Source organism: Ostrea edulis, chromosome 6 (assembly GCF_947568905.1).
Source record: "Ostrea edulis chromosome 6, xbOstEdul1.1, whole genome shotgun sequence".
Lineage (NCBI taxonomy): Eukaryota > Metazoa > Mollusca > Bivalvia > Ostreida > Ostreidae > Ostrea > Ostrea edulis.
In genome coordinates, this window is record NC_079169.1 from 68526364 (window position 1) to 68541289 (window position 14926).

At 37.1% G+C, this 14926-nt stretch overlaps 1 protein-coding gene across 3 annotated transcripts in view; it reads right to left on the reverse strand.

The window, feature by feature from the left end:
* Positions 1 to 1783: 1783 nt before the first annotated feature.
* Positions 1784 to 14926, reverse strand: part of LOC125646430 (VWFA and cache domain-containing protein 1-like) — a 45744-nt gene continuing 32601 nt past the window's right edge. For all 3 annotated transcript variants that reach the window (XM_048872702.2, XM_056140592.1, XM_056140593.1), the window contains 10 exons: positions 13483 to 13658; positions 13128 to 13235; positions 12883 to 13008; positions 7087 to 7183; positions 5324 to 5419; positions 4959 to 5099; positions 4711 to 4814; positions 4414 to 4539; positions 3971 to 4086; positions 1784 to 2868 (listed from right to left, as the gene is read on the reverse strand). In XM_048872702.2, coding sequence (XP_048728659.2) covers positions 2558 to 2868; positions 3971 to 4086; positions 4414 to 4539; positions 4711 to 4814; positions 4959 to 5099; positions 5324 to 5419; positions 7087 to 7183; positions 12883 to 13008; positions 13128 to 13235; positions 13483 to 13658 — 1401 coding nt within the window. In that variant the 3' untranslated portion in view covers positions 1784 to 2557. The remainder of the gene's footprint in view (positions 2869 to 3970; positions 4087 to 4413; positions 4540 to 4710; positions 4815 to 4958; positions 5100 to 5323; positions 5420 to 7086; positions 7184 to 12882; positions 13009 to 13127; positions 13236 to 13482; positions 13659 to 14926) is intronic.

Consider the following 14926-nt stretch of genomic DNA (forward strand, 5'->3'; position numbering starts at 1 on the left):
ACAATCACAATCACTGATCTAAGTAATATCCCCAGTCACTATCACTGATCTGTGTAATATCCCCACAGTCACTATCAGTGACCCAAGTAACATCCCCACATTAAATATCACTGATCTGTGTAATATCACCACAGTCACTATCACTGATCTAAGTAATATATCCACAGTCACAATCACTGATTTAAGTAATATCCCCACAGTCATTATCACTGATCTGTATAATATCCCCACAGTCACTATCACTGATCTAAGTAATATCCCCACAGTCACTATCACTGTTCTAAGTAATATCCCAACTGTCACTATCACTGATCTAAGTAACATCCCCACAGTAATTATCACTGATCTGTGTAATATCCCCACAGTCACTATCACTGATCTTAGTAATATGACCACAGTCACTATCACTGATCTAAGTAATATCTCCACAGTCACTATCACAGATCGGTATAATATCCTAACAGTCACTATCACTGATCGGTGTAATATCCTAACAGTCACTATCACTGATCTGTGTAATATCCCCACAGTCACTATCACTGATCTGTGTAATATCCTAACAGACACTATAACTCATCTAAGTAATATCCTAACAGTTACTATCATTGATCTGTGTAATATCCTACAGTCACTATCATTGATCTGTGAAATATACTAACATTCACTATAACTCATCTAAGTAATATCCCCACAGTCACTATCACTGATCTGTGTAATATCCCCACAGTCACTATCACTGATCTGTGTAATATCCCAACAGTCACTATCACTGATCTGTGTAATATCCTTGCAGTCACTACCACTGATGAAAGATGAAGATAATGAACAGTGAATAATCTCATAACTCCTATAAGCAATACAAAATAGATAGTTGGGCAAACACGGACCCCTGGACACACCAGAGGTGGGATCAGGTGCCTAGGAGGAGTAAGCATCCGGAATAGCGATCGTTATGAAACACGTCAGACAGCATATGACCCAATGGCAGGTTGTATTGACGAACTAGACCGTTATAACGACCTTAGAATTTGCAAAATATGGACTTCAATCCAGATTGTTGAAACCCCTGTACCATCAACTTGTTTGTCAGTAGCTTGTTTCGATTTAAAAACTGACTATACGCAGAACAAGCTCTTGCGTATCGAATCAGTTGAGAGATATAAACACCATATGCAGGTGATAATGGATTATTGCTACATAAATATGGGAAGTTGACAATGGAGAAGCTGAAATCATCCCATTTACCATACAGTTGATTTGTTAGTTTGCCGTTAATTTCTACTTTCAATAAAATATCTAAGTATGAAGCACAAGTGGACGACTCTGTGGTGTCTTTCATTTCGAGCTCATAGGGATATATCGAATCGAGATACGAAAACGTCGCCAATATATCTAAATGTCGAATTGAAGACCACACCAAGATATTTTTTCTTCTCACGTAGAAGTTTTAGAATAAATTCTGCTTCATATGAATATAAAAACAGGTCAGCTAACAAAGGAGCACAATTCGCGCCCATGGGAATTCCAACAGACTGTTGGAAGACCTGATCACCAAAGACCGCGAAGATATTGTCATTGAGGAACTTTAGCTTGTTTTTTATTACAACTTCGGAGTACTTGTACATGATCTTAGTAATATCCTCACAGTCACTATCACTGATCTAAGTAATATATCAACAGTCACTATCACTGATCTAAGTAATATATCAACAGTCACTATCACTGATCTAAGTAATACCCTCGCAATTACTATCACTGGTTTAAATCATATCTTCACAGACACTATAATTTAATACTGCTTTATTTAGAGAAGGTAGCCGGATTAGTACAGGGTTCTATTCTTTCACGGGACCTTCTGAGATACAAACAATATACACATAGTGATATTAGTGATATGTACAAAGATAAGCATGTAATGATAACCTCAACGATAATGTACAAGGCACAACAAAGTAGTACTTAAGACAGGTCTGCAGGTCAATATTCATGGTATAGAAAAGTAAATGTAGTACAAGAGGGGAAAAAGGGGGTATGAATATATATACAGTGCACACACACACACACACACACACACACACACACACACACACACACACACACACACACACATATATATATATATATATATATATATATATATACATATATATATATATTGTGATGTGTACAACTTAAATTCTACTTGTATTCTACATTGTGTCTGTATAATACTGTTGTCTGTTGATGTGTTTAGAACACAATGTGAATCAATCGTGCTTCCCTGTGTAATTTAAGGATATTATGAAATGAGCGGTCCATTAGAACACTTTAATTTGCAGACCTATGAAACTAATCACTTTCATAAACCTCGTTAACTACTGAGTTCTCATTATATAAACTTTATTCCCAAAAGGAACAGTTATCTGATATTGTAGTCATACATATCTCATACATGCATCGATATTTGTAAACTAAGTAAGTGCATCATAACAAATATATAAGGCTTGTCTCCTCCAATGTTCCATGATTCATACGAGATAAGTTACTTCAATAAATCAAAGACAAATCAGATTTCAGTTCATTCGTCATCAATATCCATTGTACCAATGTCGTCCCCCGAGCTGACGCTCATATTCTTGATGTAGTAATTTGTAGGGGTGGTGTAATCTATCGACTCTCTGGAGGACATATCTGTCCCAATATCAGATGTTGGGTCTAAATAGGTATCATCTTGGTTCGATCGTCGTTTGCATACGATGACGATGATGATAACAATGATTATCACTATGATGACAAATGCGCCACCTGCACTACCAGCAGCAATCTCGGCTGTATTTGATGAATCGGCAACAGATACACACTCAGCTCCACAACACTTCGATGTGCAACCTAAGAAAACGTTTGAAATGGTGTTATAACAATGATAAGACAACCTGGAAACATCGTTTCACATAGGATAGATTATATTTACTTTACACCCAATTTAAAGTGTACAATTTCTACACCAGACGTTTGAACAAATTGATATTTCTTATTCAGCTAAGTTGGTTAGCTGTGTAATGTTTAACATTTTCGCCCCATTTGAGGGCGTTACCATTAACGGTGAAATGCTGCAAAAATTTAGTTTATATGCTTGACACATGTACGTCCTTTGAACAGGGTAGGATCTTTATCGTGCCACACCTGCTGTGACACGGGATCTCGGTTTTTGCGATCCCATCCGAGGTACAACTTCCTTTAGTCACCTTTTACGACTAGCAAGAGGTACACATGACCTAATCTAACCCGGATATCCACAGGATTATTCAGCTATATAGATGTGTATAAGTTATAAAAGTTTTTATTCACCTAAGTATGGGTGTTAGTGTTTCTTGTTCAGCTAAGTATGTGTGGATAATGTGTAGAAGTTTTAGTGTTTCGTATTCAGTGACTACAACACGTATTATCCATGTGTGGATAATGTGTATCTTGTTCAGCTAAGTATGTGTGGATAATGTGTATATGTTTTAGTGTTTCTTGTTCAGCTGAGTATATGTGGAGAATGCAAGGTGAAGATAACGAACAGTGATCAATCTCATAACTCCTACAAGCAATACAAAATAGATAGTTGGGCAAACACGGACCCCTGGTCACACCAGAGGTGGGATCAGGTGCATAATGTGTATAATTCTAGTGGTATAATAATAAATAGTATTACGTTCCCCTAAACGAGAAAATGTAGATATCCGACGATTTATTGCCATGGTATACCTAACAGTAAAACTTATCTACACCGGATATGATTGGTATCATATAAGGTCTTCTTATTAGACAAGATCTAGAATACAAATCTATAGAATCTACAATGCATGTTTATAAAATTCAAAGTTTGCTACTAAAATATACGTAGGATTTACAAAATGATTAGGTCTACACGATATCCAGATTAGACAATATTGTTTCATGGAATAGCAGGTATTGCAAAGAAGTATTGCATGTATTGAGTTCTTACTCTGTGTTACACACTGTTTGGATGGACAGGATTCCTTTAAGTCACAATGTTTGTCCACTTTCTTGCCACTCATTGTAGAGGTACACCAGGAACAACCAGATGTCCGAAAGCACTCACTGCACAAAGATACAATCAATTATGGTGTTGTAAAATTAAAATTTGTATAGGATATAAATATGTGTTTTCCAAAGATGTTTCACATCCTCTGGCAACAGGGAAACCCTTAGTAGATGACCTAGAAGAAATGACCTAGAAGTGGACAAGCGATAATGGGGAAGTTTTTAACATAAATATTTACTAACAGAACACACCAACATATCAAGCATTGACAATTCAAATCTAATACTAGTATTACACAAACAGTATGTGATGTCTATCGCAAGGACATTATACATTTCAAAGAATTTTCACATAGAAAAACTTGTCCCCTAGAAACAACTTACCTTTCTGTCTTTCGGCACGGACAGTCAGTGGGAAAACATGTGCTCAGATACTTATTTTTGTCACCTTCAGGTGTGCTAACAGACACAAGAGTCGGTAGCTTAGGATTACAAGGAACTATCCCATCTCTGTAAAATTAATATGAGAATGAGGACAGAAAGCCGTTTGTATTATTCAACTGAAATATCACAACATTTAAACGATATTGTACACAACTATCTTCCTGTATATGCATATAAGATTACATTATAACGTGGATATTACCAATATGGCAAGAACAAAATACGAATATATCTTACATGTTGTTGTATTTGTTTTCACAGTCGTTGAAATCCTGATTCTTAAAACAAAGACAGGAGCATTTGTCTGTTCCACATTCCAAGGAACTAGGAGAAGCTGAACTCTAAAATATTGGCATCATCTCTTAGTATTTGGGAATTATTGCTATATATTTATCATGACGTAGATTTCTACTACATAAACAACAAATAAGTTTAAAAAGGTCAGGTGAATATAATGACGATTTAAATTAACAAATGAAATGTACCTTCTCAGAACAACAAGGTAAATCCTGGCTAGTTTTTCTTTGTTTTAGAATCAGGAACAGGTTGGAACCAGTTACAGGACGCATTTCATAGCCTTCCGCAGAGTTCATTATTCCAGTCAAATGCTTATGTGGCAATTTGACCTGTAACAATATAAAATCAAAACAATTTAGTCCTGATCACACCGTGGCTACTTCGACTAAGATATGACATTTCTGATAAGATTTCAAACAAAACGTCCAATATCATGGTTTCTTTTACTTTAATACTTTCTTCAATCCCTCTCTAAATACTTTTTGTAAAATAACCAACTGATTTTACATATGTAGGCTATATGTATGATACTCTGCTGATGGTTAAGACATACCCTGTATGTGAACTGTTCCTTTTTATTTTCTGTGTCCCTGCACGGTTGTCTGTACATTATTTCTTCTTTGATCAGTGAACGAGATATTCTGCCCTCCTACACACACATCAGTTATATTCTACATTAGATGTCAGATTACTCTCATTTGAAAATAATAAAGATCTAATTCTGTTTGCATATACATGTACATTTGCATAAAGTGTACATATAATTTCTTTTTACAATGCAAGGTGAAGATAACGAACAGTGATCAATATCATAACTTCTATAAGCAATACAGAATAGAATACAATGTATTTATATTTTCGTGACTTGATACATTGATGAAAACAAATCGACCTGTTCAGATATATCGAGTTTAAAATGTGGTTTCTAAAAAATCATCCAAAGAACTTTTAGTAAATTTAAAATCACAAAACTTTTCACATATCAACAGCCACAAAACACATTACAGGACCATTCCTTACGATGAATTAAAGACTAGGCATTTTGACATCATAGACAACCGCTTCTTCAATAAAAAGGGACATGGAAATATTCACACCTTGCGATCAGTCGTTCAAAACATTACTTTGTTTAAAACAACTTTGATTCGACGCTCAAGTACTCTGAAGATGATAATAAAAAGGTGCTGGAGTTCCTCACTGATATTATTTATATAGTCTCTGGTGATCAGTTTTTCCAACAGTTTGCTGGAATTCCCAAGACTTCGTATTATCCTCCTTTATAATCTGACCTGTGTTTATATTCTTAAGAGTCAGAATTTAACCTATAACTTGAGAAGAAAAATCCCTTGCTGTGACATTTAGATGAAAGGTGAAGATAACGAACAGTGATCAACCTCATAAGCAATACAAAATAGAGTTTGGCAAACACGGACCCATGGATAAACCAGAGGTGGGATCATGTGTCTAGGAGGAGTAACCATCCCTTGTCGACCGGTCACACACGCCGTGTGCCCTATATCTTGATCGGGTAAACGGAGTAGTCAAAAATAGCGTGCCAAGAACAGCCTAACAATCGGTATGAAACAAGTCAGCCAGCATTTGACCCAATGATAGGTTGTATTGGCAAACTACATCGTTATAACGATCATAAAATTTCCGAAATGGTGTTGAACCCCCTGCACCCCCGATGTTTTATCTATCAACAATAATCATCTATATGTCGATTCGATATATATCAGTAAACACCAGAGAGTCTACCATATCTGCTTCATATTTGGATATTTATTGAACATAGATGTTAATGGCAAACTGACAACTCAACTTTACGGCAAACGGGATGGCGTCAGCTTATTCATCGTCAACTTCCCATATTTATGCAACAATATCCCATTATCATTTGCATATGGTATCAATGTCTCTCAAATGATTTGATACGCAAGAATATGTTCTATGTATTATCAGTTGTTAAATCGTGACAGGATATTGATAAATAAGTCGATGTTACAGAGGTTTCAACCATCTCGTTTACAGTCAGCATTTGGCAAATTCTATGGACATTATAACGATCTAATTTACAAATACAACTTCGTTAGGTCAAATGCTGTCTACGTGTTTCATACCAGATATTAGGCTGTTCGTTTACAGCTCACTGCAGGTGTGATCGGTCGACATGGTATGCTTACTCCTAGGCACCTGATCCCATCTCTAGTGTGTCCAAGGTTCGTGTTTTACTTTCAATATTGTATTATTTACAGCAATTATGAGTTTGATCTCTGCTCGTTATCTTCACTTTTTCTCTATTATTGAAAGACTTACCTTGTATGTGATATGGATGGAACTGTCAATTGGAGACGTCGTTTCTATGTAGAAAGGATGCATTACAAGGAACCCGCTGTTGTCTATCACAATACAGCTAGAATTGGACATGTAGAAGCAGCAAGTGACAATAAAAACATAATAGTGAAAGCTGTCTAATCTGACACCGCTGTAATTCGTCTCGTTGGACATTCCAACCCTTATTTCATATTTTTATTGATTTTACACGGTTTATTCCGACTCGCTGTATTTAGCGACAAAAATATCTCCCAGTGCAAGTCGGATTAATCAGATTTCACTATTATATTACTACAACTCGAGTTGAAGAAAAAGAAACATTATTAGTAACAACATGGTAATATTACTGCAACTTGACCGGTCGTGGTAGCTGACTGGTAGAGCGTTTGCTTCGTAACCGAGAGGTCGTGAGTTCGAGTACCGCTCGTGCCAAGGCCGCGTCAAACCTATCAAAGACGATAATATGGGTAGTGATTGTTCCTTCGCCAAACGCTTGGCAATTAGATGTGAGAATCGGGGGTCTATCGGGTGTGACCTTAAAAACGGAGGTTCCACGTCGCGGCAGGTATTGACACGTTAAATATTCCTCACTGCTAGGGCCCAAGGCTCTAAACATGATTCTAAATTTGTGGTACTTGACCTACAGCTGGTGACGTTTCAACATGAGGGAACAATTTTCGAAGGGACGTAAAAAAAAAAAACCACCAAACAACTTGAGTTGATGGTTGGCTGGTTTAATATTGTTTAACGTCCTGTTCGAGAATTTTTCACTCATATAGAGACGTCACCATTACCGGTGAAGGGCTACAAAATTTAGGCGCATATAGTCTTTGAGCAGAGACGGATCTTTATCATGTCACACCTGCTGAGACACGGGGGCTCGGGTTTTGCCATCTTATTCGAAGGACCGCCCCATTTTGGCGTTTTTGCGACAAGCAAGAGGTGCTGAGGACCTATCCCAATCCGGATCCCCACGGGTCCAACTGGAGTTGAAAGAGAAGAGAAGTTAACAGTGGTAGCAATTACAGCACAGTTGCTTTACCACAGGTAAAATCAATAATAATAAAAGATATCGCAATAGTTAACTACAATACAGATCAAATAAAGAATGGACAATACAGTTCTGTCATTTTGCAACTGCTGTGAATGACAAGTACAAAATAGACACATTAACTACCCCTATATTATCAATAATTTCATGGGGATCCGTGTTCGAATAGGTCGTCTGTACCCCTTGCTTATGAGAGGCGAATATAACGAACAGTGATCTATCTCATCTCATCTTATGGTTAGAGTCGACTAAATGGGGCGGTCGTTCGGATGAGACTGATAAAAACGAGGTCCCGTGGCACGATAAAGATCCCTCCCTGCTCAAGACCGTAAACGCCGAGCATAGACCTAACTTTCGCAACCCTTCACCGGCATTGGTGACGTCTCCGTGTGAATGAAAGATTCTTGAGAGGGACGTTAAACAGTATACAATCAATCCTTATCATCAATGACAACTACAAGGTTGAAGAATTTTAAACAAATAAATCAGAAACATTGTTGGTGTCAATAACAATGACAAGTGGTCAAGAGGGACAAACCTGATGCCTAATAGCTCGGGTAAATATGTTTTCTTGACCACAAATGAAATAGTTTTGGAAGCTAATTGTGTTATATATCTTGTTTAAATAAAGGACTCCAAGTGACATCAAAACGGAACAGGGAAATGATAATTACAAAACAGTTGAAATAACAACTACTAAATAGAACTATTACTGTGAAAGTTTAGACAACGTTGTTCTCACGAGCTACCACAATATAGAACAAGGAAAACCAGTGAAAATGACGATAATGCAGCTTTTAATGACAACTACAAGATTGAACAAATAGAAACTATGAAAGCAGAGATACCGATGTTGCCAGTAACAACTAAACGAAAGAAGATTGAACAGGTAAAAACAATAAAAACTAAGATTCCTGTTGTCAATGACAATATAGTTGCATCATCGTAAGTAAAATAGCTGATGTCAAAACATAACTAGTCAAAATATTTTCTGAACTCATATCCCTATCCTTGGCATAGTACAGAAATATTCTTTATAGTAACGATGTATAAAATACATGGTTATTGGACAGGTCATCTGACAGTAACTGCGTTGGCCTTATAATGCGCCAGTTTCGAGGAAAGAGCTCTTCTGTGTAGGAAGTGCATTTAGTGGGACGGAGTGAACATAGTCAGTGAGAAAAACGATAACATGTATCAAAAGCAGTTTGTCTTTAAATATGTAAATATAAGAAATGCAAAATATTATCGAAAGAAATATTTTACTATATTGGGAATATGGATATAATACGCATGAGAATATAATAACGTGATATAATAGGATTTTAGTGTGTTTAATTACGCCCAGAATACTTATCAAATACTTAGTTTGTGTAATAAAAGTCGAATTCGGGTGATGAAACTGTGAATGAGAAACTTACTGAGCAGATTCACTCATACAGTGTTGAATTTTTGTTCCAATCCCGCGCGTAAACCAATTGGTTTCCGCTTTATTATGTAAGATAGTTCTCCAATTGGAAATATTCTCGAAATCGGCGTATTGAACGTCCTTATTTTATTAAACACTAGAGAAATATTGTATGGTCGTTATAACGATCTAGTTTGCCAATACAACCTATCATTGGGTCAAATGCTGTCTGACGTGTTTCATGCCGATTGTTAGACCGTTCTTGGCACACTGATTTTGACAACGGATAACTCCGTTTACCTGATCAAGATATAGGGCTCACAGCGAGTGTGACCGGTCGATAGGGGATGCTTACTCCTCTTAGGCATCTGATCCCACCTCTGGTATATCCAAGGGTCCGTACTTTGTTCAACTCTCTGTTTTGTATTGCTTATAAGAGTTATGAGATTGATCGCTGTTCGTTATCTTCACCTTTATAGGAGTTATAAGATTGATCGTTGTTCGTTATCTTCACCTTTATAGGAGTGATGAGATTGATCGCTGTTCGTTATCTTCACCTTTATAGGAGTGATGAGATTGATCGCTGTTCGTTATCTTCACCTTTATAGGAGTTATGAGATTGATCGCTGTTCGTTATCTTCACCTTTATAGGAGTTATGAGATTGATCGCTCTTCGTTATCTTCGCCTTTATAGGAGTTATGAGATTGATCGCTGTTCGTTATCTTCACCTTTATAGGAGTTATGAGATTGATCGCTCTTCGTTATCTTCGCCTTTATAGGAGTGATGAGATTGATCGCTGTTCGTTATCTTCACCTTTATAGGAGTGATGAGATTGATCGCTGTTCGTTATCTTCGCCTTTATAGGAGTTATGAGATTGATCGCTGTTCGTTATCTTCGCCTTTATAGGAGTTATGAGATTGATCGCTGTTCGTTATCTTCACCTTTATAGGAGTTATGAGATTGATCGCTCTTCGTTATCTTCGCCTTTATAGGAGTTATGAGATTGATCGCTGTTCGTTATCTTCACCTTTATAGGAGTGATGAGATTGATCGCTGTTCGTTATCTTCACCTTTATAGGAGTTATGAGATTGATCGCTCTTCGTTATCTTCACCTTTATAGGAGTGATGAGATTGATCGCTGTTCGTTATCTTCACCTTTATAGGAGTTATGAGATTGATCGCTGTTCGTTATCTTCGCCTTTATAGGAGTTATGAGATTGATCGCTGTTCGTTATCTTCACCTTTATAGGAGTTATGAGATTGATCGCTGTTCGTTATCTTCACCTTTATAGGAGTTATCAGATTGATCGCTGTTCGTTATCTTCGCCTTTATAGGAGTTATGAGATTGATCGCTGTTCGTTATCTTCACCTTTATAGGAGTTATAAGATTGATCGTTGTTCGTTATCTTCACCTTTATAGGAGTGATGAGATTGATCGCTGTTCGTTATCTTCACCTTTATAGGAGTGATGAGATTGATCGCTGTTCGTTATCTTCACCTTTATAGGAGTTATGAGATTGATCGCTCTTCGTTATCTTCACCTTTATAGGAGTTATGAGATTGATCGCTCTTCGTTATCTTCGCCTTTATAGGAGTTATGAGATTGATCGCTGTTCGTTATCTTCACCTTTATAGGAGTTATGAGATTGATCGCTCTTCGTTATCTTCGCCTTTATAGGAGTGATGAGATTGATCGCTGTTCGTTATCTTCACCTTTATAGGAGTGATGAGATTGATCGCTGTTCGTTATCTTCGCCTTTATAGGAGTTATGAGATTGATCGCTCTTCGTTATCTTCGCCTTTATAGGAGTTATGAGATTGATCGCTGTTCGTTATCTTCACCTTTATAGGAGTGATGAGATTGATCGCTGTTCGTTATCTTCACCTTTATAGGAGTTATGAGATTGATCGCTCTTCGTTATCTTCACCTTTATAGGAGTGATGAGATTGATCGCTGTTCGTTATCTTCACCTTTATAGGAGTTATGAGATTGATCGCTGTTCGTTATCTTCGCCTTTATAGGAGTTATGAGATTGATCGCTGTTCGTTATCTTCACCTTTATAGGAGTGATGAGATTGATCGCTGTTCGTTATCTTCGCCTTTATAGGAGTTATCAGATTGATCGCTGTTCGTTATCTTCGCCTTTATAGGAGTTATGAGATTGATCGCTGTTCGTTATCTTCACCTTTATAGGAGTTATGAGATTGATCGCTGTTCGTTATCTTCACCTTTATAGGAGTTATGAGATTGATCGCTGTTCGTTATCTTCACCTTTATAGAAGTTATAAGATTGATCGCTGTTCGTTATCTTCACCTTTATAGGAGTTATAAGATTGATCGCTCTTCGTTATTTTCACCTTTATAGAAGTTATAAGATTGATCGATGTTCGTTATCTTCGCCTTTATAGAAGTTATAAGATTGATCGCTGTTCGTTATCTTCACCTTTATAGAAGTTATAAGATTGATCGCTGTTCGTTATCTTCACCTTTATAGGAGTTATGAGATTGATCGCTGTTCGTTATCTTCGCCTTTATAGGAGTTATGAGATTGATCGCTGTTCGTTATCTTCACCTTTATAGGAGTTATAAGATTGATCGCTGTTATCTTCGCCTTTATAGGAGTTATAAGATTGATCGCTGTTATCTTCGCCTTTATAGGAGTTATAAGATTGATCGCTGTTATCTTCGCCTTTATAGAAGTTATAAGATTGATCGCTGTTCGTTATCTTCACCTTTATAGAAGTTATAAGATTGATCGCTGTTCGTTATCTTCGCCTTTATAGGAGTTATAAGATTGATCGCTGTTATCTTCGCCTTTCATTGTAGCAACTCTAAAGGATAACTTTAGGATAACTAGAAACGTAACGATTTACATCCTGATGTAGTGAGCCTATCGCGTATGGATAACCTAAGCACTAGTAGTGTAACTTTAAGGTTTGTATTTTCTTGAACAGAATAACTATCAGTAGAGAAACATGAAATCGCCAAAGATCTTGTGGCTTGCAGAGAGATGTTCAGTCAATATTTTTTCTGATTAAAGGAACTGAGATATTCGAAATTGTCCAATACAGTCGAAAAAATTGATTCTATTCGTAATTGATTCATAAATGTAAAGTAGTACTTGTGCATGGTCATACATCTTAATACATCCTAACTCCACATCGTGATATTTACCAGACAAAGGTTTTGATTCCTATGTCTTAATTCGATATGTTCAAAATATTCCACAACTTCAAAAATCTTCGATAAGAATAATGTGGGTATTTTGCTAAAAGGAGGACATCAGAAGGAAATGGTCATTATGGTTAGTTACCTGTGAGTTGTAGTGTTGGCACAGATTGGATATCTATCTTTAAGCATCTGATTGAAGTAGTAAATAGAGAAATCAGTCCCCAGTACAGCTTCTATTTTGTCACTGCCGCCATGAGTTGTTCCTCCTCTGTAAAAAGTATGCGCGTGCATTTACCATGTTACTTAGGCATTTTGTAATTCTAATGTCATTGTGAAAATCAATTAACTACAAGTGAACATATGTGTAAAAAGGATGACAGTACGCACTTTTTCAAAATGCTCCGTGATAATGTGATAACTTTTCCAGATCCCCATGAGTCTTCATACGGCGCCGAAACTACGTTCATTTTCTTCAGAGCTACTGTCCGACGATACCTAGATGTGAAATCAATGTATATCTAAACTAATGTGAAATCACATAGATGTAATTCTAATGTGTATAGGTATTTAATAATCTTTCTACGAAGTGCCCTTTGCATTTTGCTTCAAAGCACCTTTATCCGCAAAGGTCCTAATATGCGCATGTTTATACATTTATGCATAGGGCGTGGTTTACAATTCACGAGGTGGCTTATGTTCTCGATCTCTCTGTCTCACTTTCGATCTTCCTCGCAATACTAACCAGGGCCTTAGCTTGTGGTTGTAGTCGTCTGTTAACCGAACTCCTGGGAATATCCTTTCTACGCCGTCTTCTGTCATTATGTACCTCCACACAAGGTAGGGTGCATTTCTGCTGGATTCAGTTTTCCAAAATCCTTCAATGGGCGCTGTGGCTCGAATTGAATTCACTGCCGATGCCTTTTATAATCAGATTCCAATAAAAAAAAATTCATTAAACATGCCCGTGATTTAAAATATATGATTATAAATGAAGGGATGATCCAGAACCCACCCCCCCCCCTCCATGTACTTTAATGGATCGGAACATGAATAGTCGTGTTGGATTTTTTTGCAAGCATATTTTCAATTTCTACATGTGGGAGAATTAAACGGAAACGAAGTTTAGGAATGACGGTGCTTGATATTGAGCTACAGTATGTTAAGCCATTAGACTACCTCTACCAGTGTTTAGAGCGTTAGCTTCGCACACGGAATTCCCCGATTCTAGATTGCGGTACCGCGTCATATCTAAGTTTAAGACGGTGACTGTTTCTTCGCTAGGCTTCTGGTGTCAGATGTGAAAGTCACGGGCCTTTCAGATATGACATTAAAATAGAGGTCTTGAGATGTGGTAAGCGTTGCTAAAATAAACAAATCCCACTGCTAAGGTACTACGCTGGATGTGTAGGTCAAAATTTGTGGCACTCCAACCAAACGTAGTGGCGTCTATACATACAAATGCCTGTTGGTAAATATCTGTTCAAAACTTATATTTTGATAATTGTATCAAGTTCTCAAATTCACGACAGAAAATATTACACGTAACGAAATTCTATGAATGAAAGATGAAGATAATGATCAGTAATCAATATTTTTAACTCCTATAAGCAATACAAAATAGATAGTTGGGCAAACACGGACCCCTGGATACAGCAGAGGTGAATCATGTGCCTAGGAGGAGTAAGCATCCCCTATCAAGCGGTCACACCTGCCGTGATAGAACTAAAAAAAAATAATAATAAAAATCAAACTTTATTATTATACCTCAGTATGAGAATTCTAAGCAACGCGTAATTTGATTGGTCTAGACGGTCACATAACAAAACTTCATATTTCCCTCTCAAACATCATATTTCTCTATCATATTTACCCCTTGGACAGTCTCGTGCATTTTCCATAAATTTAACGTCAAGGTAGACGAAGTGTATTGTGACGTCACAAGGTCCGAGTCATTCTACTTTCATAGTTCGTAAGGCACAATATATGCGTGTCTCTGATACACAGTTGAATGCATGGTTTTGGTTGATACAAAAACAAGCAAGTAAATCGGCATTCAAGGAGAATGGAAATACAAAAACTGGTTATCATATCACTGCATATTGTTGTTTGTACCTTCTACCGTAATACGTTGACGTCGCGGTGCTACCGTTAGGACGATCTCAGCTATATAGATGAGCGGACTCCAA